This window comes from Saccostrea cucullata, unplaced genomic scaffold (genome assembly GCF_032062105.1).
Source record: "Saccostrea cucullata isolate Sc308-1 unplaced genomic scaffold, CSIRO_AGI_Scuc_v1 ctg753, whole genome shotgun sequence".
Classification (NCBI taxonomy): domain Eukaryota; kingdom Metazoa; phylum Mollusca; class Bivalvia; order Ostreida; family Ostreidae; genus Saccostrea; species Saccostrea cuccullata.
Genome location: NW_026934507.1, coordinates 413,228 through 436,459, shown reverse-complemented (window position 1 = coordinate 436,459; position 23,232 = coordinate 413,228). Strand labels below are relative to the sequence as shown.

At 32.5% G+C, this 23,232-nt stretch overlaps 1 protein-coding gene across 4 annotated transcripts in view; it reads right to left on the bottom strand.

Moving 5' to 3' along the window:
• Nucleotides 1-361: 361 nt before the first annotated feature.
• Nucleotides 362-23,232, bottom strand: part of LOC134240911 (syntaxin-binding protein 5-like) — a 47,807-nt gene continuing 24,936 nt past the window's right edge. Inside the window, exons 9-29 of one of the 4 annotated variants that reach the window (XM_062723019.1) lie at nucleotides 21,159-21,234; nucleotides 20,766-20,920; nucleotides 20,249-20,472; nucleotides 19,836-19,903; nucleotides 19,549-19,589; nucleotides 18,736-18,986; nucleotides 17,690-17,845; nucleotides 15,117-15,286; nucleotides 12,878-12,966; nucleotides 12,170-12,276; nucleotides 10,371-11,262; nucleotides 8,099-8,122; nucleotides 7,184-7,303; nucleotides 6,831-6,953; nucleotides 6,164-6,292; nucleotides 5,897-6,000; nucleotides 5,534-5,624; nucleotides 4,680-4,884; nucleotides 4,253-4,377; nucleotides 3,932-4,053; nucleotides 362-3,316 (exon numbers count right to left, since the gene is read on the bottom strand). In XM_062723019.1, coding sequence (XP_062579003.1) covers nucleotides 3,179-3,316; nucleotides 3,932-4,053; nucleotides 4,253-4,377; nucleotides 4,680-4,884; nucleotides 5,534-5,624; nucleotides 5,897-6,000; nucleotides 6,164-6,292; nucleotides 6,831-6,953; nucleotides 7,184-7,303; nucleotides 8,099-8,122; nucleotides 10,371-11,262; nucleotides 12,170-12,276; nucleotides 12,878-12,966; nucleotides 15,117-15,286; nucleotides 17,690-17,845; nucleotides 18,736-18,986; nucleotides 19,549-19,589; nucleotides 19,836-19,903; nucleotides 20,249-20,472; nucleotides 20,766-20,920; nucleotides 21,159-21,234 — 3,410 coding nt within the window. In that variant the 3' untranslated portion in view covers nucleotides 362-3,178. Of the gene's footprint in view, nucleotides 3,317-3,931; nucleotides 4,054-4,252; nucleotides 4,378-4,679; nucleotides 4,885-5,533; nucleotides 5,625-5,896; nucleotides 6,001-6,163; nucleotides 6,293-6,830; nucleotides 6,954-7,183; nucleotides 7,304-8,098; nucleotides 8,123-9,502; nucleotides 9,678-10,370; nucleotides 11,263-12,169; nucleotides 12,277-12,877; nucleotides 12,967-15,116; nucleotides 15,287-17,689; nucleotides 17,846-18,735; nucleotides 18,987-19,548; nucleotides 19,590-19,835; nucleotides 19,904-20,248; nucleotides 20,473-20,765; nucleotides 20,921-21,158; nucleotides 21,235-23,232 lie in introns of all 4 variants that reach the window. The other 3 variants (XM_062723021.1, XM_062723020.1, XM_062723022.1) reach the window with 3 other exon arrangements.

Here is a 23,232-nt window from a genome sequence, read left to right as displayed (position 1 = left end):
AGTGAATTTGTATATTATCATACTTACTACTTAGTCAGTTTATGTTTTACACATTCAAGCTATATATCATACTGATAATGCAGATTTCTCTTTTGACAAACCCATCATATTGCTGGAGATATTTAGTGACCTTGTTTAAATGTGAAAGTAGACTACAATACTGTAAATGTAAACTGGTAATTGTTTGTTATCATTTATATCTCTATTTTTAAATTATTTTCTTAATATAACTGAACGTAATAAATTGCCATCAATTGCAGATGGAGAACCTTGAACACACACTAGCTAGCAGTTCATTAAAACTGATAAATACAAGTCTTAAATATTGGTGGTAGTAAAAAAGAAGGTCAAGCCAATAAGATGCATTTATAATAGACTTTATATTCTACATACTTGACAGCATCATGCTAATTCTCAACAATATCACAACTGATACTTAACAAGAAACAGCCATACCATTCAGTCTATGTAACCAAGGAAATGACCTTAAAGCAGGAGGTCAAGGTCAAACTGACAAAACTTTTTTTTCAATCTGATCAGTTTTTGTGTTACATATCAAGTTGCAATTCAGGACAAGTTTTACATTGTATGTGCTGCAGATTAAGTATGCATGCACTTTGTAAAAACACCATTTTTCATAATAAAATTAAAGTTATGGTAACTATGTCAATGAACAAAAAATATAATATAAAGATATACCTTTGGGTCTCTGAGAAATGAAAGGAAAAAAATATGGTATATGTTAATTGCAATGCTGATAATCTTTTTTGTTTAAAAAAAAATGAATATGTTTCAGTTTTAGAAAGAACGGAGTCTTCACACACAATTTTCACAGAACTTTCACTCACATCTTCATTTGAAACTACGAGTAATGCCAACATTAACACTGTAAAAAAAGGGAACACAGTGAAAAAAAAGTAACAACAAAATCTTTGTTCTGATATAGAATGAAAACAGTGAGATCATATGAAACAATGCAAGAACAAAAATAATTTCTGGAATGCATTTACAATCATAGCACGATGAGCAATAAGATAGATGGCGCTGTTTAAAAGTATATATACTTATATATGTATGCTTTATTAATTTCATACATAAGATTTGTTCTGTGTTTAAATCAGGTCAACAATGTTAATAAGAAATTAAAAATTAATATTCCCCACTCCAAGTTATGTTAAATGTTTTTCATATCAAAAATGAAAGGCTGTATGCAGTTTCAATCCAATATATAACCATTCAAGTATTCAATAATTTTTTTTTTTTGTTCAGTATATCAGAGTATGAAGCTACCATAAAAGGAAAAAAAGTCCGAGACATAAGAAAACAAAGCACTTAAAGGGAAAAAAATACCCAGTAACCAATGTGTAAATAAAAAATATATATACATTGTTAGTATATATATACAATAAATATAAATATTTTGACTTTGAAATGTACATATTTTACATACACATTCCATTGCTATTGTTTGCTTTAAAAAGTACATGTACAAGAAATGAACAGAATCTGATTATAACAGATGATAACAGGAGAATGAGAAGGCTAAATACAAGTAAGTGATGATGTAGTATTGTGTCCTTTCTGGGAGGAGAAGAGGATGTACCCAGAGTTTACTGTTTATACCATGTTCGTGTCTGCTGCAATATTGTGTCCTTTTGAAAGGAAAAAAATGTATCCAGTGTTAACACGTTATACCTTATTATTAATGCAGAGTTGTGTCCTTTTGGGTGAAAAAAAGGATGTATCCACAGTTTAAATGAATTTTAGTCACATACTCTTCAATTCTATTTTAGTACATTCATTCCTTTTCATCTTGATTTGAACAAATTTACTAAGAAAACTAAAAAACAGACACTTTTAGATACCTTAAAAATGACAGAGAAACCAAAATACAAATAAAAGTAAAAAACCATACAAAACATGGTTGGACAAGTAGGAAAGCATATATACATCTACATATTTTTTTCTCAGAGCCATACATACTCTATTTACAAAATTTACATTTTTACAGTGTCTAAGCTAGATAGTATATATTGTACTCACTATATACATGTATTTATATATTAATTAAATATTTACAACCAATCAAAATGAAACAGACTTTTTTGAAAATTGTTTACATCTGAATTTAAATAAATTCAATAATTTAATCAAAGAAGAAAAAATTGAGTTCCAAAAATTTTGATGACTTAAAACCAGATAATAATCAAAGATAACTAATATATTCAATTAAAAAAAATTACAAAGATACATGTTGACAGGGTAAGAAAATTCGATATTTAAAAAAAATTGTTTCCTTGAGGTTAAAGAGTTCTGAGTCCGGCCATTGTTAGCAAGTCGGTCAAAAGAGAGCAAACAATCCATTTTTTACAGATGGTCCCATCTTTTTTTTTTATCTAACTATATTTGAATAAAAGAAAGGGATAGTATTGAACATAATGTTTTTGTTTGAGATAAGCATAATGATAAACACTTTCTAACAAATAAAAAACTATACGATTTTACCAATCTAGTATAACCTAACTATGGTGAAGAAAAATAATTTGTCTTTGACAAGTTCATTGCAGTTTCATTTGAGAATCAAACGCAAAATCAAAAATATTTCTTCCACCCAAACAAATTGATAATATCACACTGAAAAACAGTATACACATAATAGTCATGTGCCACCTCTTAACAAAACAAAAAACAAAAATATTGCACATAAGAGCTTTGTCAAGTTTTCTAACAAAGGTATCACTGATTTTTCTTAACCCTCCTTTGAGTACCACTTCTGGTAGATATATCTGGATATGATAAATAAAATATTCATGAAGATAACAAAAAAGACAGCTGAAAAAGAAAATCTCTAAATGGAATATTTTCAAAAGTCTCACCGATATACATAGAGAAAATGTGGCTATGGAATACAAATGTCTACATTGTACCCCCCTCCTTGAATCTAAAGAAACCCACTTCATACCAGCATTACTCTGCCTTGCCAATAAAATCCCCTCTCTCTCAACCTAATTCTTCATTTTTCAGCCCATGCCCAATAAATGAACATTCTCTGCACCTGATCACATCTTTGAATGGACATGATGGTTATTCATGCGATTTTTCCCATGAAGAACACTATTTGGCTGTTGTGTTTAACACCCTAAATGGCTGTTCTGAGAAATGTCTCGAAACGGAGCTGTTACCATTGGTACCATTTTTTATTTTTGTACTTCAACATCAGAGCTCTGGAGTCGGAAGCAAAATTCTCAGCATGTTCCCGCATCTGTTCTGAACGTTCTCCCAACTCTCCCAGTTTTTCACCTCTTTCAATGAAGCCCTACAGAAAATATTCATCTTAAAATATTAAGAACATGTAATGCTTGCCACTTTTTAAACAGTTAAAATATTTTATTCTCTATCACTCAAACAAACTTGAATCTACACTCAATGAGGATGCTTCCATATCAGTTTGTCTGACCATGGGTTTACTCTTTTTGAGAGAGATTTTTAATAATTTTTTTCCCAATATATTCTTAATACATAAAACTTGAATCATTCCTTATGGCCCCATCTTACCACTGGGGGCCATGATTTGAATAAAGTTGATGCTACATTTTAAAATGAAAATTTCAAATAAGTTTTATCTTTTTGGTCCAGTGTGTTTTGAGAAGGTTTTAAAAAGATACCAGTTTTTTTTTTTTTTTTTTTTTTTTTTTACATATTCTTAATTATCTCCCTTTGATAGATGGTGTGGCTGTTCATTAGAACAAAGTTGAATTTCCTTCCTTTAAGAATGCTTCTTGGCAAGTTTGACTAAAATTTGCCAATGGACAAAAAATTTAATGTGAAAAATTTATAAAACCCAAAAAACAGACAAATTGTGATTAGAAAGCTGTAATATCGACTACCTATGAGTAGTCAAAAATACAAGTACTAGTAACAAAGTTTTTACCCTGTGAGCTTTGGCTACTTCTGAATTGCCAGTTGCGGCTTGAGACTGTACGTACTGCATACCTCCCTTACCCTGGAGCTTGGTAGCTAGACCTCGGGGTCCCTTACCGCTGGCCTCCCCAACTGTAACAAAAGTTATGTACATTGTTATTTTCTGCTCATCAATGAAAAAACAATTTTTGCATTTCTTCCAATAACAGACTTTACAACTGTCACAAGACTGATTATGATTAAGGACTACTTATACACTAAGATGAATTTTTTTCATAAACATACACAGAGTAAAAATGTTAACAGGGAACTCTATGAATAAAGTTCTTACACAGCTCTTCCCTATCCAGTGTGGACTGTCCTGATCCAAACCAATTCTTGAAGAATCCTTGTTTTGGGGGTTCAGGTGTCTCACAAGGTTTGAAGAGTTCTCCCAGCATCTCATTCAAGTTATCACTGAAAATTTTATCCAAATTTACACATTACATATTATACAGTAAAACACTCTTATAGCAAACACACTTATATTGAATTGATGCTTACAGCAAAGTAATTTTAATTCCCCCTGACTTTAAAAAATATTGTGATTTTTACAGGTAACTAATTACATTTAAAACAAAGCAAAATCCTTATGAGCAAAATTTTTTATATATTTTTTACAGCAGAAATATATTTTCAAAATATATTCCAGAAACATTTTTTAAAAAAATCAAATCATGTAAATTAAGATTGTAGATAAAAATATCTGCATAGCATACCTCATATCAGCAGAAAATGTTATCTTTTGAATTTCTGTGGCTGAGCAAAGGTAACTGGCATGGCCGTTCCTGCTGAAACAAAACGTGCGAGCGATCCTGACATCATTCAGGGGTAGGAAATCAATGTCAAGGAGAGGCTTGAGACTGGGCAAGCTGAATGCCATGATTCGACCATTAGCCACATAGCATGCAAGACAAACGGAATCTGAAATTAATTTTCAAAAATAAATAAATAAGCAAATCTGTACGATTGAAATTCAAGTTTTTCAAATAATTTACTGTTACACAGTTAATTGTTAGCTAAAATCAAATTCGTCCAAACCGGCAAACCCTATACTTGTTTTAAGGCCAAAAAAAATTAATCAATTGTTTCTCAGGCCAAAAAAATCAAAATTTCAACAATTTTTTTTTTAAAATTTTTTTGAAGCAGGATGTGTGTTCACCTTCTTTTTAAAGTCATTTGTTCAATAAAATGATAATATCTACACATTATATCAAAATATTTGTCCTGAACACACATTAGTTATAATATGTATTCAACTTTAAATAATGTTTTTTCCAAAATTTATTTAAAAGTTAAATTATGTCAAACTTTAGATTTAGAACAAAGATTACTTATTTTATTCTGTGCTAAAAACAGCATATACTCCCCTGTTTAAAAGGACTTAATTAAATATTTTCAAAGTTTGATTTTGGGGGGCAAATGTTGGAAAAATAGAAAATTCTTTATTTCGATTTTCAAATTCAAGTTTTTCAAAAATTTACTGTTATACAGTTTTGTTATCTAAAATCAAATTTGTCCTGAGAAACTATTGATTAATTTTTTTGGGCCTAAGTACAAACTAGAAACCTACCTCTAAGAGTAACTACATCAGCCCTGACTACAAATGAGGAGTCTGTAATCCTGGTCTTATAAGGACATTGTTGGGAGGGTAAGGAAATCACCTGTAAAAAATGTTTTCAAATACAGTACATAAATATCTTGATGTGACTGCATGATTACACATTGATTTCAAAGTTAACTGATATATCATACTATTAAAATATAATTGTATGAATCTTTTTACAAATAAATAAGTTGGTTGAATCTGGCCTTGTGATTCTAGAGAATTTGAAAATGTGAAAAGTTTTAACAAGAGATATATGGCAGATGGATGGGGGGTCCCCCCTTTTTTATCAAAACTCTGTTCACACTAGTAAAAAACAACACAACCTACCCTTGCTTGTTTTTCTGAGCATATCACAACAAATTGCTTGTCACCATTGATTTCTGTTGATGAAGTTGGAGAGATTTTTGGTTTTTGAGACACAGTATTTTGCCCTAGAATGGAAAAACATAAATAATTACATATGATACAAAACCTTGTTTTATAGATATTCAGGAAAACATTCAAAGTCACCCAATAAAACTGAAGCATTCTTTGAACCAAATATTATCTACGCCTTTGGTGAAGAAAACCCAACATTTTACTAACATGACTTACTGAAATTTTTTTTCTCTTTCTCCTTGTCTGGGTTATCTCGCCACTGGTCAGACATACTAGGTATTAGCACCCCATAACAATCAAGGAAAGACATAGTGAGTATTGCTCCTTTTAATCTAAACATTGTACCTAAAATAAAATCAGATGAGGAATTGATTTTTATAGCATGACATTCTGCTTATTTATCTTCCTAGAATATGGTTCAGCATAACATTCAATACACTCTGTATACCTCAGATACCTCAATCATCTAGGAAGCATTGATCAAAGTCTAAAATAATTACATAAACATGAATGCACCTGGCAAGGATTAAATACAGTGACTGTCAATGTGACAGGAAAATCTTATATTTCACAAAATAATTTTGCAATCTGCACTCAATGTGAGGTACAAATCTGTAATGTGACTCTATGCAACAGCACAACTGCTGTGTACAATTTCATTCAAATTCAATTGCTGCAGATATACAGATCAAGCTAACAAATTCCCCTCTATTTCACTCGATCACATTGCCAGAAGAAACTCTTCTCTCCCTCTCACATCCATTATAACAGAGTGCTCACCACTGGGAGACACGATGACGGCTTGGTCCAATCACTGTTGTCCGGGGGGAGGTAGATTATATAGGGACTATAAATAGACTATGTAATAAAACCGAGTGCTCACCACTGGGAGACACGATGACGGGCTGGTCCAATCGCTGCTGTCCCGGGGGAGGTAGATTCAGTACTATCACAATCACAGATCCTAAACTGGTTCCCACCCACAGACACGGACATGTGAAGCTATCTACAACCACAAAAAGGAACCAGTCATTAGGTTAAAAAAAGTATGGGAGAATTTCAATATATAAAGGATCAAACTTTCATCTCAACTTATTCATTTCTAATACAATCAAACCTCGTTATCTCAAACTTAGACATTTCCATGGTATTCTGGATAATGGTGTTTGAGATACTGGAGTTCAACTGTACAGATTATGGGGGGAACAAACAGAACACCATTAGTGGTCCGTCTACCTGTTTTTCCTGTGTAGGAATCTGAGAACACTAGTGACTGGATGGCTTCTTTTGACACATTGTCTAGGCTGGACATACTGGAACTACGTGATCGCGAGAACGACGCCGTGTCTGTCTTATCTGAAAGTGGAAATCAGTCTACGCTGAAAATTACAGGGATCACAATGTTCTTAAATATATTAAAATCTTGTTCATTAATTTCAGAATTCCTTGATACTTCAAATCAATTACATTTTGCACTTAATTAAAAACAGATTTTATGTTTACTAAAACTTTTGATAAATCATTAATATACATTGATAACACGATTGTTCAGAAATTCAAATAAAAAAAAAATACGTAATATATATATGAATTTGATTAAAGAAATCATCTTTAAAACACAATGACAATCAAACATCTAGCAAAATATCAATTATATCATGAAAGTATTCAATCATATGGAAAACTGCAGCAAACCTTCAGAAAATAAAACAGGAAATGAATGAATGAATAGTAAATATATAGAGATAGAAATGTTAATATTCTGGCAATAATAAAAGGGGAAATATGTCTTTCTTATTCACTTTCATTACTCTTCCTTTTTCAATACATTTTGATGTGCATTACTGTCACTTGTCAATACTACATGTATAACAGTTCATATATTCATAGAAATTGATTTTGTATGAAGAAACAAGTACAGTGTGTATTATCTAGAAAAAAAAAGTTAGTTTTAACAATTTAAATGTAGACAACTTGATAAAAATTAATTTAAAAATTAGAGAAGAAAAAGAGAAAATACTTCATGCAAAAATTTTAAATTGAAATGTTTTAAGGGAATTACTGATAAAGGGTTTTATTGCAATTAACGTCATTAAAAGTGCACTGAACACTCAAAAAAAAAACTGCAAGAACTTGTTCATGTTCACTCACCACAATTCTCAGGTTTAAGGAAAACTATTTCAAACGTATACATGTATTAATATTAATTTGTTATCAATATTATATGTAAATTCAGGATCATCATAATTCAACTTTTATATTTTATTTCTTTTTCTTTGAAGAAAATCAAAGAACTGAATATGAGATAATAAAAAAAAATATTGTGTACAATAAACAAACTGAAATTATCATTAATAAGCTGAAGAATTTGATACAGGGAAGTATTTTTTGGTTAAAAAAAAAGAGCAATCAAATTTAAAATAAGCCAAGTACTTTTTATCAAATTTTAAACAATTGAGAAATGATTTTTCACTGTGAATTCATCACCTTATAATACTTTAAAGCTCAGTGCTTTCAAAAGAATTCAATATATGTGCATGTCAGATGATCTGTGTGCTCAAAAAATGCAGCAACATTTTTTTCTTGTTTTGGAAAATATTAATTATATGTATTGAGAATATTTACAAAGCATGTGCATGTGAGAATATGAGAGGCAAATTTTGTGTTTGCACTTATAAACTTAATGATTTTGAAACTTGCATGTAAATCTGTAATAACTTTTTTTTCTTTTACAGAAACAAAGGCCTGTGAATTTGTAATATTTGTTTTAACAAATTGATTTGGCTTTTAATATACATGTTATAGATGCACATAATCCATGATTTCCTATACATGCATTTGATCAAACACCCAGTGCCTCCAAAATACCATGGCAGTGATTTAATTAAATAACAACAATTACTCCAAATGTACCATTTTGTTTTTGTGTGCTAAAGGTTTCATCTAAATAATAGAAATTAAAAATTATTTTCTAAACTTATCAATGCTGAATAGTCATACGTGTTTAAAAACACATGAATTATTTTTCTCTATCACCTACAAAACTAAAACTAACAGATCTGTCACAACAAACCCTTCACTCTGTTAATTCATAAGCTAGCCCTTAATAAACACATGGTTAGAGGCATTTTATTTTACTTTCCTGTAATACCTCAGCAATGAAATAAATTAAAATCTTTAAAATTCTCATTTTTGCTGAATTTATAAATATCAAGTATCAACCTTTTTCTTGATAACAAAAAAATATTCTCCCAATTTGAAAATGAGAAGAAGAACACTTATATCAGAGCAATTATACCTCCATCATTAAGACCCATTTATCAAAACGAATCAGGGGAGGGGGCTGCCAATCAATGGCTGAAATGTGGCATAAAACAATAATCAATCAATTTGAAGGGTAAAATATTCAGATCTCTCATTCATAGAAAATAAATTAATTTATATAAGGTTCTTCACAGAGGTATACTTGCCATCCATAACCTCCCCACCCCCTTTCCCCCTTCTTTTGGTATCACAGAAGAGTAAGAGAAGACCAACATAGAGAGGGAATCACACCTCCACCACTGAACGAGCCTCCTCCTCCCCCGCTGAAGGATCCGTTACTGGCCTCCTCAATGGAGGCCACGCTTTGGACTTTTTGTAGTCGACGGTTGGGTTTACTGCGTCTCAGCTCTGGAGGGGGCGGTCTCTTAGGCTTCGAACAAGTGGGGCTTATACAAACACCGTTAATCTAGAAATCAAATTGTCATTGGGCATTAGTCTACCTGTTAGTTAAAAAAAACAAACTGCGGCTTTGTTCTACAGGCAACAGAAGAAAAACACTCAAAGTATTGGACCTTACTTCCATCATGATCTTCGTTTAGTTTTATAGAAACATACCGCAAAAATAAAACCTCATTTTTAAAGGATGGCAATCATAGATGATTAATTAACCCAAGATTTTATATTTTTGCATGAATAGAAGAACCATGCATTAGAAATTTAAGGTCCAATGCTTAGTAACAATGCAAGAACAACAACATTCATTCCCCTCCGCTACTGTCTAGGTGCAAAAACTGGTCTGAAACAAACTCAAAACGGAAGCAAAATAAGGCAAAATGTTAGGTGTTACATGCCAAGTAGTACTAGTTACAATAGTTAGAAAACACATGCACGTGTTACTACTAGGGGGAAAGAAATCTGGTTGTTTACCAAGCAAAAAAATTCAAAAGACTTAAAAAGTTTAACATCAGACCAGATTCCTTTCTCTAAGCACCACAAGAAAAAGGTTTGCAAAGGACTTATCGGCAGATCTGGTGATTGTTAAACATGCTTGATAAGAAGGCAGCCTCACCCTGCAAGGCAAGAAAGAAAAAGAACACATGGTAAATTTGGCTGAATACTTCAAACCTGTAGTACTTAATAATCTACTGGGGTGACATACCAGGTAAAATTGCATTCTGCAGTTCGTCCACGGACACCCTTTCGTGGCAGAATTTCCCGTTGTCATTTGTTAAATCTATGATATCGACTTTGAATTTCTTTTCTTCCTTGTCATTTCCCATGACAATATTTTTCATTTTGACGCTCATTCTCCTGAGAAAGCTTTTAGGTGGTGGATGTTCGTCTAGGTCGCTGTCGGAATGTTCGTCGCTGTGAACATCGTGAACACGGTGGTGGGCGGACTTGCTCTCGTCATCAGATTTTGCCGAGGACTCGCAACCGTTACTCGATTCACTTGAATGTTTTTCTTTGTGTTTGTTTTTGTGTTTATTTTTTTTGAATGTCAGAGCAGTCAATGAAACTCTCCTTGTTTTGTGTTGAGTGCTGTGTTCAGCGTGTTTCAGTTCTGACACGTCAGCATCTGGATCAGAGGAAGACCTAGGTCTACCATTATTGCTGTCATCCTTTTCACCAAGTAAGCTATTATGGTGTGAGGGGTCTGACACAGTTTTGGAAGCCGTTTTCTTTCTTGAAATGGCCCCCTCAGAAAAAGCTTTAGAGATCACCTCCTGCTTTGGCGAGGGGGGACTTGGCACTGAGGCAGCACGTTCTAAGTGTCCCTGGCCCGGGGGCCTGCTCAAGTTCTGTAACTGACACCTCATACCTTTCTCAAAGTAATTTTCATCTAAATTATTAACAATATTGTCCAGCTCTTCAGCAGGGACCCCTACCTCTATGGCGTCACTGTCATTGTTATTTTTCTCTTGCGCAATCAAAGAATCGTCAATTTCCTGAGATAATCTCTCGTGAATTGCTTGCATGGGAACAAGTTTTTCGTGCGAGTGCTTTTTCCGGGGTTTAACGACTAAATTGGGACTTGTTGGAGGACTAGACTGAAAACAGGAAGCAAAACAGAAAAACATAACATAAAGAACTGAACATAAAACACATAAAGGCAACCAAAATGTTATTTTTCTTTTTCAAAGGGTAGGGAGTCATGTCTTTTATCCCCCCAAAATAAGAAAGTAAAAATGTAAATACAAATGGGGAAATAAACTAGAACACAAAAAATAAAAAAATAAAAAAAGCATCAGGAATTTTTTTTTAAATAAAAAATGTGCACTACACACAAAATTCAGATATTCTACAGGAACAAAATTTGATTTATGAAAAATACAACACAAACAATTGTACACAAAAGAAACCTTAATAAAAAAAAATTACTAAAAAGAAAAAATTCATAATAAAAATAATCTCTTTTTTAACATGTTTAATTCTATATATTCAAAATAACATTAAAATGTTGTTTGTCTTCTTTAAAAGAGGGAAAAGCAAAAAAAAATTAAAAATTATAGGGACAGGTGACAATTGTTGTGTGAATTCAGCAGTCAGACAGACAGACATACATGAGACAAGACAACATGTTATATAGATTTGATATCTTTTCATGTAGATCAAGAAAAAGACACATGTACATTTACATAAGCAAGATAAACATTCATAAAACATGTACTTATGTAACATGTTTTAAAGAAAATCAAGGCATATTGTATGATTTGCATTTCATTTTGGACAAGAATCAACACATTTCTTTTAAATCTATATCATAATACACGATTCATCCTAAAACTTTTCATTCAAAGCATTCCATTACTAATTCATATATTTTGAAAGTTAATCATAATGTTAATGAATGAATGCTTACTTTCTACAAATCAATATTTTATCATTCATAACTCGTTAATTAATTCTCTATTAATCAATCAGACACCAGATTTCTGGGTAAGGTATAAGACCCACCTGATCATTAGTGGGGGATCGTGCCCCATCCTCGGTGCCCGATCCATCCGTGGGGAACCTCTTGTTCCTAGGTGATCTCGGCCCCCGGTTGTAAGGATCCATAGAACCTACAAGTAATGTTGATTACGATTAACACTACATATATACCAGAATTCGTGAACACTAAATGACTGAAGTGAAAAATCCTCCAATAGTATTATTTTTATTTGGCAAAATATATATATTTTTTTTCTATATTGATCCTGTTTTTCATAAAAATTGAAAGTTTCTCAACAATGTAAACATTCTGGTACATACATTATCCTATCTTAGCATTCTAACCATGTTACCAAATTTTCTTCTCTTATAATTACATGTGTATATGAAACATCACCAACAAACATATCTCAGAATCATCAAGACAGAAAATTAATCAAGTTCTTCTTGAAAATAAAATCTTGCAATATTTAAAAATACTAAACAGTGACTATATGAAAAAAATAATGTGACTCATGAAATCAAGTTGTGAAATATATGTAGAAAAACTATAGAATTGAAATAAACCTTGCACATAACTTTTTAACATTGAAAAAAAAATAATCAATTGTGATCTACATACCTTCAGTGTTACTATTAAAAACTAATTAAAAGTATTGAAATTAATTTGCAGGTCCATTAATATGATTATCAAACTGTTCTGCATTAGCTACATTTATTTCGGATTCTTACCGTACAAGTCAGGAGTGCCCAGGTTTAACAGACAAGTTTTCTGTATGTAATCTACTATTGCCAACCCAGACTCATTTCCAAATGCCAGTCTGTAAATAAATAAAGTTTGATATATTTCAGAATTATGCATTCTTCTATCTTTTATAAAAAGTTGTATTTGAAACTATTGAAGAAGGATATATGGAGATAGCGAACAGTATTCGATCTCAAAGTCCATAAAACAATACAAAACAAGAGCAGAGTAAACACGGACCTCCGAAACATCAGACATGGGATCAGGTGCCATGGAGGAGTGAGCATCCCCTGCTGATCGGTCACACCCGCCGTGTGCTCCTTGTCATGATCAGGAAATAACGGAAAAATCCGTTGTCAATTCAGTGTACAAATAATGGACTAACAATTAGTATGAAAAACGTCAGTCAGCATTTGACTCAATGATAAATTGTATTTGCTGACAAGGTCATTGTATTGATCATAGAAGTTTAATATGAAATGATGACTTTAAACATGACAGCTGATATTCGTTTCATTAACTTGCTTGTCAATAATTTACCTCGTTTTAAAAATTGTTAATACATAGAGCAAGCTCTTGCGTGTCAAATCAACTGAGATATATACACTCCGTATGCAGGTGATGAAGGTATATTGCTGCATAAGTAAGGGAAGTTGACGATAGAAAAGTTAGTTATCACATTTATCATATAGCTTGGTTGTTAGATTACCATTAACATCTTTTTCAAGTAAAATATCCAAGTATGAAACAGATGTGTCAGACTCTGTGGTATCTTTTATCTCAGGCTCACCAGGATATATCATATTGATCATATTGATGTAGGAATGGAAATTGCCATTGTTAATTGATAATACGTCGTCGATATATCTAAATGTTGAGTTGAAGGCCACAGCAAGTGTTTTCTTCTTTTTATGCACAAGATTTTGCACAAATTCTGCTTCAAATGTATATAAAAATAGGTCGGCTAATAACGGAGTGCAATTGGTACCCATGGAAATTCCAATAGATTGTTGGAATACCTGGTCTCCAAAAATCACATAGATATTGTCAATCAGAAACTCAAGCATAACTTGTTCTTTAATTTTCAATGTTCTAACAAACTCGCACTAAAGACCCTGTTTCTGCTGATTCATATGACCATTACCTTTTGACACTGACCTTTAACAAAGTTTCACAATGCATATTTCTAAAACAAATCTGCACTTCTCTATACTACACCTTCATTGCTGTTTTAAACTAGTAAGGTCTGTTTTATCAAATGTTTATGTTCACTGCCAGTCTAGTTATAATGGTTTAGAGAGATGAGAACCATAGTATCTGTTTGGAATAAATAAAGTTGTGCTCTAAGTGCAAACTTAAGCTTTATGACCTGTACTAACCACTGACCTTATTACTGGGTACTAACAATAAAATGTGGATTTTCTTTCAGTAGTCTAATGGGTTAGACTTTTTGCTTTAGTTTATTTGTACACTTAACACCTGCACAGTAAAGTTATGTTCTTGATTTGGAAGCAATTTACATTCATTTGCAAATGTAGTCTAACTGCTTTGCAGATCATGCAGTTTATAGGTATAATGGACTAAGCAACCGTAATATAACATGTGGATCAATAATTAACTGGTTACAAATCTTAGGTGAGTTTCAAACTTGAAAGAACCAAAGTGTCATTCAAAATGTGCACTAGCAGTGAATGCTCTCAAGGATAAAATACTTGACTGTATTTTTTTCACAGCTAAGGGGATACTTTACAAGCATAAAGTAACTCTTAAAAGCTATATGATCTCAAGTAGATAAATGTATTCGAAGGACATAGATATGATGAGTTCAAATAGATATTACTCATAACCCATACCATTTCAAAGAGAGAAGACTCTCTTAAAAGGTTTAATGAAAGGTGCTTGCAATGCAGATAAGACCAAAACAGCAAACAAGATCATATCTAGCTTGAGCACTATAATGGTGACTAAGTTTTTATTACTCCTACATTAAAGCAGCTAGGCTAGCAAATTATTCAGGATTGTAGCTCCACTTTGAGCTACACTGCAACAACCTTGTACATAGCTCATATAATTGAGGCAACATAAAGATTTCATACAAGTACTACCAGCACATCCATAATGAATTCATACTAATGACTTGCTACTAATAGACCAATGAGTCCACACAGAGAAGATAGTACTTAGTGGCGATATAACAATATCGTTTAAAGGGGACTTAGTACTTACAGTCCGTATGATGAGTTCATGGAGATAAATGTGATATTGCCGGGGTGTTCCTTGCCCTCCCCCGGCTCTTTGCTGTCTAACCACTGTAACACACACACCAGGTCTGGGTAGTAGCCCGCTGAGTATTTCCTGCTCCCAGACCGCACCTTCACCGCCGTCCAAGGATCGCTCTACAATAAACAATCCATAATATGTCAAGATATTCCCCTTATTTCAGGTTTCATGTGTAGCCTAATTTAATCTGACTAATTGAACATGGATGGATATTTTTTATCCCGTTGTTTCAGAGTGGGGGATAGTAATTCACTTACTAGCTTGTCTGTGTGTGAGTGGGATAGTGAACTTGTGTGAAAACTGGAGTAATAAGTTATATCACGATTGATGTTATTTGCTGGCTTGTATGAAAGTTTGTGCTCTCTTGCTATGGGATGCTTGCCGATTTTGTATCAAACTAGTAAAGGTAGGTACATGCCTATTATAATTTGATTTAAAACACATTGAGAAGTTCAAAGGTAGACTATTCTCTGCTGCAATAATGATTTGACCATGGCCATGTAGGCACCTAAACAATAATATTTTTGTGCACATATTTTGGGGGAAAACTAAAGTCTATTTATAATAACCATAAGACCATCCAGAAAAATCAGCAATCTACTGACTCCCCTTCAAAAACTAGGATAGTTGCATGTCTTTCCAGTTAGAGTACACATTAACCTCCTCCGAGTCAGATATATTGATTTCTTATCTTCTTTATAAATCATTTTAAATCAACAGAGACTACAAGCAGACCTTAGTTTGTTTCTAAAGCAATGGTATATGCAAATTTAGTACACTGGAATAGAATTCTTTCATTCTGTATTAAACTTGCAGCCTTTTTTTTTTTACTAAAACCAATTTACAAAAAATACTTTTCTTGACATTTTTTTAAATTATTAATGTCTATCATAGAAGTTAGTGAGAAAATAAACATGGTGAAGATGTACGTTTTTCTCATCCTGACAATTAAAATGTAACAGAAAGGCTCTTCAGAAAATATCTTTAGACCAACATAAATCAGTTTTTCTGATCAATATAAATCATTTATAGATCAATTTGTTTTGAAATTTGGACTTCTGTACAATATATGCAAGATTAAACTAAGCATGATATGATTATTCAGAATTATTTTTGTATGTCTTTTCATACATGTTAACTCTCCCGATTTAGGCGGGAGTCTACCGCTTTTTCACTCCATCTCCCGCCTACCGATTTAATTCAGAAATCTACCGCTTTTCTACAAAAACTGCGTCTAAAGTATTTTTGGTTCGCTTGGGTATCCATTTTGGAAGCCAATCTCATAAAATCTCGCTAGATATCGCGTGATTTGATTCGGAATCATACAAACGCTTTCTTTGTACATAGATTTCAAGCACGGATTTGACAACGACAACAACACAAGACTACCAGTGATTACATTGGTTACGATAAATTAATCAACATCCCTGCCATGAAAAAGGAGATACAGATTTTAAGAATTAGATGAAAACATTTGACATCGTCTTTAAAAGCACAGAAGCTCACAACTTTATCAATAAAGTCAATAGAAATCACTCAATTGATCAAGCCATGTGGCACATCTCTAGACTCTACTTCGTTTTCGATCATCGCGGGAAATCTGATTTATAGAACGAAAGATAGCAACTTGTTTTAGATCTAGATTAAACCATGTCATCAATTGTTTTGTTTAAAAACTGAATGAACATTCAGAATTATTGCTTCCAGGCTACATCAGCAAAGATCACTCTTCAAAATGCTAAGTAAAGCAGCAAATCCAAGCAAAATGATGAGCATAAAAAATATTTGAATTTGTAAAATTTATGTCAAACTTAAGGTGTTTCTGTCTTCTTTTTTGCTGTTGCTATTTAAGATTAATAAGTGTAGGTACCTGATTTCATTTAAGGCTTATAATATACATGTATATTACATGAAAGATATCGATAATCCAAGCGTTAAACAACACGCGCACAATGCTACCGCTTTTGAGGTCTAAATCTCCCTTTTTTTCATCACAATAGGTTAACATGTATGGTCTTTTGCTTTAGAAATGTTCACAGAAAGGCTAGTCTTCTACTTGTACATATGGATTGAGCAATCTCAATACAGGATTGCATTTAAATAAGTATCATCCTTAAAAGTAAGGACAGGTAGGTATAAGGTCCTGAAACAGGACCTATGTTTAACAGCATAAATTATGATCAAACAGATACATAATGTAATAATTGCTCAACTCATAAATTTATCCAATGTTCAAATAGAGAATATAAAACCATTTTTTGTGAAATTAAGTTTTCCAATAACATCCCTCTTTATTTGATACTAAGCAGCTGGGCAACCAAGTGAAACTCAAGTTCAACAGAGTGACCATTTGCAAGCTGAGCTCAACAAAATTCCTTATCCCTTCAACAGAGGTGTTCCCAAACACTCACAAACGTTCACTCTGTTGAACAGGCCTCAGGTTATTTGTGTGTACAATCCACGCAGACATACATCAAACAAAAAAATCCAGCATGTTTTCTGGTGATTCGTGGTGTTACCTTGGAGCTGTGGTCAGATGCATTGCTTGAGTATGACTCCCTGCTTCCACTCTGTATCTGAGCTACCACCCCTAAACAGGGCCGGTAATGGTTATCTATATCAGGGGACTCCATCTCATCCAGAATATCATGATAAATAATGGAAAACTCTAAACTCTACAAAACAAAGTCATAAATATATCAACTGTGTTACATTTGACATAGTGAGAAAAAATATAAATAATCAGGGAATCTATAAAATCACAAAAATTAATTCCATTATCAACTTCATAGCTTTCAATCAATGATAACTCTCAGATGAAAAGTCATCTTCACTGGTTTGAACTAAGAATGTAGTTCAGTGGTTTGAACTGAGATTATTCAACTGTCAACTCAAAGCAAACTTCATAAAGGAGTAGCTTTACTATTATACATTCCATAAAGATAGAAACACTGTTCCTCAATACTGATTGATTGATTTTATGTTGAATTACATCCCATTCAAGAATTTTCCATAATATAAATACATGTATGTCTCTCATCTTAAAGACATTTCATCTCATCTTATTTCATGGTTTAAAAAAATTCAAAGATTAACATGATCTATAATTAAAAAGTAAATATCTATTCAGAATTTTATGTATCATATTAAATTAATGTACATGGTTCATTTGTGAATTAAGATGTTTCATTATTGATCATGTGTTGAGTAATAAACTAAACACAAAACATAAAATTCCTCATGAATTCATAATCAATATGTTCTAGAAATTTTGAATGATCAAATCTTTTAGACATTTTTAAGCTTTGGAAGGAAACCTAACAAACCATTTTAATTTCTTTGACCAGTTAATTCAAATACATCATAACTTTTTGGTTTTATAGATTTCAAAGTACATCATTTATGTTTTATGCATGATACATGTATAGACTCATGGGAAAAAACCCTTTTCGTGATTATTTTCCAAGAAAAGAGATAGGATTAAAATGTTTCTTTATTTACATCAAATATCATAAAACCAATTAAGAGTAAAAAAAATTCTAAAATCTCAGAAATTATACTTTACCTGCACTTCCACATTTAATTCCTGTTTGGAAAATCTACATAGCACTAAATGAGTAGCTCCCGCAAAGCATAAAATCCTAGACTCAGTACACAAATGTATTAGATACACAGCGAAGGGGTCCGGGTCCGATTCAGAACCTTCTTTCTGGTTTTCACCGACACTGTCACGGTTTTCACTACGAGATTCCTCTCTCTTTTTTGGTTTCTCAAATATTTTGGCAGTTTTGAGTTTATATAACACTTGTAAAGTCACTGAAAAAGAAAGGTAAAATTGAAAGTATTGTAAAGATTAAATACACACAAAAACAGAAACAGCAAGATAAATTACAAGATTTATTGTAAAATAAACTACATGGATGAAGTTATTTCCCTTGATAAATGTGCACCTATGCACAATGAATAATTTTTTTCAATACTTTATTAGGCCAAAATAAAATTATAGTTTGTTTGGAATTGCCTCCCGCCTCATTGAAATGCCCCCCTCCTGAAAAAATTTTATTGACCAAAAGTAGGAAGATTTTTTTTTTATTTAATCATTTTTTGTTTTACCCATTACATGTATCACACGCACCATACAAAACACTGAAATATGGTGTCAGATCTATGTAAAATTATGTATTTTTGTTCTGAGATTTTTATCAAAAATTTAAAATTTATCTTCAATTAAAAAAAAATAATTTCCCACCCTCCCTCCTGTGTCTGAAAATTCCAAACAAACAATTTTTTAAGGATGGCCTTATGAATTTAAGAAATTGATACATCTCAAAGGTATTTCTTTTTTTGTAAAGAAAATTTTGTTCAGATCAAACTGTACCTGAAGAAGCATCCCAAAATTTTAACGAACCATCAGCATGCCTACAATTAAAACGTTTAGTATCTTAAGACAAAAATTCAAATGAGCAAATTTTATAGTATTATTTCGCTATATTAAAGTCACTTGCAAATTTACGTTATAACTGTAAAAAGTTTTCAAGGAATTGTATGAGAGTTATTCTCTGACCCTAGAAATCTTCACTAAGTTTCTGAGAATTTGATTTATTCATTTAATTACTAAATAAATTTTACTGTTATCATCAGAAAGCAATCTCCAGTAAATCTTACCCAGTGATAAAGATCTCAGGATAACTACACGTTGATGTTCCCCACTCTCCACCATTTATTGGCCAGGACTAAAACAATAAAAAAAAAAATCATCGTAATTTCCCAGCACAGATAATCACTCCCTTTTTAATCTTTTTGATCTAAACGATACACTTTTTTCGTAAAGCAAATAAATTTTAATTCAAACAATATTGTGTGAATGCAATTGGGCAGCAGGATCAACATATTTTAGCCTTCTCCCTAAAGTAAATAAATGTACATTTCTCCAAGAACAATTAAGCACAAAGCATAGCAGATGCACAAAACTCTGGTAGATTTTCTTAAAAATGCATATTTCAGGTAATGAGAACCAATTTAAATTCTCAGAGAGTCAAAGCTGGAATATAATTCCCCTCTGAACTTCTATACAACACCTTTTCACTGAATCCTGAGCGTTTCTGGCGAGAGGACCCCACAGAGTAGAATGCAGGAATGAGATCGGGCGGACAGTTTGCATAATACTGACACGCGGTGACCGGAGATTCGTGAATGTCCATGGGGTAGGGGTTTTCAAAACAGGGGTAGTTAGGGGAGGTCAGGTCCACTACCACAAGGTCATACTGCAGGAGGACCACAATGGCATAGGGTTCCTGGAAGTCTGCCAAAATTTTCAAAAGGACGTCACTCTTTAAACATTGTGTATTGAAAAAATGCCAAATACAATATAGTTATTGAAAGTTTACAATGCATGCAAGTTTACAAGAATCACCTCTGTGAGCAGTTTTGCTTATAAACCTTGTCTTAAATAATTATTTTTAACAAATTGAATTTTAATGTTTTAAAAAAAATAACAAACAAAACATTCTGTACCAAACTGTAAAGATCCATAATGCAATACAATAACAATTCATCAATATCAATTGAATATAAACTGTTTCTTCTTTCTATTACCATTTTGCCAGGGCGTTTCACAGAGCACGACAAAGTCTACAATATTGTGCTCCATTTCCAGGGCTGTGGTACTCTTGCCGTTCATAACAGTGATACTAGGTGTTCTCCCAGCTCTGTCATAGGACATCCCCCCAGAAAAGATGATCAAGGGCTCTCTATAAACAAAACATCAACAATCAAACAAACCGTGATAATCCTGCTGGACCAAAAAAACTACAATAAAGTATTCAACTTTAAAAATTGCAACCTTTATATGTAAAAGTACTATATTTATGAAGAAAACATTCTATTTGTTCTTATTAAATTCTACAAAGTTCTTCAAATTGACAATCTTTAAATCTTTAGCAGCTTTCATCCTAATATTATGTATGGAGAAGAGAAATTTCCATTTACCCATTTCTAACTGATTTCCACTCCACTTTGGTTATTGGTTTACATGGGTTGAGTTTGCCATCTTTGCCCATCTGAGCTAAAAAACAAGAGTACAAAAGAGGTATAGTACAAACAAACTGGAATTCTCTTTCACACTAAAATTAATGTTAAATAAAGCTCTAAGGCTGTCTCAGTTACATCTTTGAATTACTTAGTTAAGCTTGCTGCCAACTTGTTACACATGTGGGGGAAATAAATGGGTTTTGCATTAATTGAATCCAATATGAAATCCTGATGTCTTATTGGTAAATGACACCAGCTTTTAAATGTACCGGGTACAATTTTTTAGGGTCATATCATATAAGAAACAGATATTCAGTTTGCATAAACTTCTTGTATCCAGTATGACTTCTGATCCCTTTTCAGCTCAAAATCAGTAAAATGCTAATGTACTATTATAAAAGGAAACAAACCAAATCATAACCTTACATAACCTCATAGTGTTTACAGAAACTGTTAAAGGCACAACTCAGTCAGCACAAACAAAGTTAAGAACAAAGACATGAAACAAATCACGAAGACTTCATGAGAATGCAGCAGTACATTATTTAGTTGACTGGTTTTTAGATGAGAGATGATCGTCATTAGACCCTTCAAAAACAAACAAATAGTTGTCAAAATTTCAAAAGCACTATTTGTTTTCCACAAGCTTCTGATTAGAACCGTTCCTTTGCCAAAGTTGTTGACATAGAGTTTATGGTCAATTTCATCCCTTCAGTTTACCTGAGAAGATATTCAAGATAATGATGTCATAAGAGCATGCTGACTTAATTGAAAGAGGAATGATGAGTTTGTTCACTTTGTTGCCCAGATACACATGAAAAGGGATTAATTCAGTGATTGTTTTGTAATCTTCTCTGTTGAAATGCATTTATGATGACTCAGCTAGGGAAGTCTTATTGTTTAGTATCTTAAAAAAATACAAGTTTAAAAAATGTCATATGCAGTCCTTTACAGGAAAATTTATCAAGATATTTGAAAATCTGAATGAAAACTTTCCTGCAATCATATTACGTTTTTAATAAGTGTTACAGTAGTATATTTTTCTTCATTAAAGCAAGGTATTAAATGAAAGCATTGGATACAAGGTAATGTATAATAAAAACCAAGTCTGAATGAAAAACCTTCCAAGAAAGTGGATGACAAAATGAACCCAGTCTCCAAAGAAATTCTGCTCAATTATTTCTTCAATGGAGTTCTCCCAGACAATAAACAAGGAACTATCATATTTCTTAACCTTCACATTTTATCATGTTTATGTACACAGATATATATGTGTGTCTCACAAATAGAACTATGATCATAGGTCAACAACCCTATACCTCACCTGCCACTAAAAGACAATATCTTGCCTGCAGGAAAGTCAAATTTTTTTTTTTCACTTTGAAATTCATTATCGTAACTTGAAAATTAAAAAAATCTGACTTGTACGTCTAAAGTCCTTTCTCTTCGCATTGTTGTTATGGTTACCTGTTGATTTACACTACTCTCCGTGAACCCGGAACTTAAATGGGAGACAATTTACATTGACGGATAGACAATCCCTATTACATGGGAATTGTCTGCTTTTAACATCTGCTGCTAGGCTAGAAGTCTCTGTCTGTACAAGTCTCTTGAGAAGATCAGTTTCCTTAGCTCATTATTGTCTACTCATAAGGCAGTCCTCTAAAACATTAATTTAGAGATAAACTTCATTCATCTCATTTGGCAGTGATGCACTTTTGCAGTCAAATCAGTATTCTTTTTTTTTGCATAAGAAATTGCTTAATAAAGGGCAATTCAAGAGCTCAGTGTGTGTCAGGCTGCTAAGATCTGGAAAGACGATCAAGTATGAAGATTTCAACAATGAGATACCACCATAAATGTGGTACTACTTGCTCTGAATATCATGTGGCTCTGTAAATATGGCAACATTTATCAGGTAGCAGCATTGAATCTTCAATTACAATGCAGCATCATAAACACAGCAATGGCTAGATCATATTGCATCATCACTTCAAAAAGGTATTCAAAAGTGGTAAATCACACCAATATT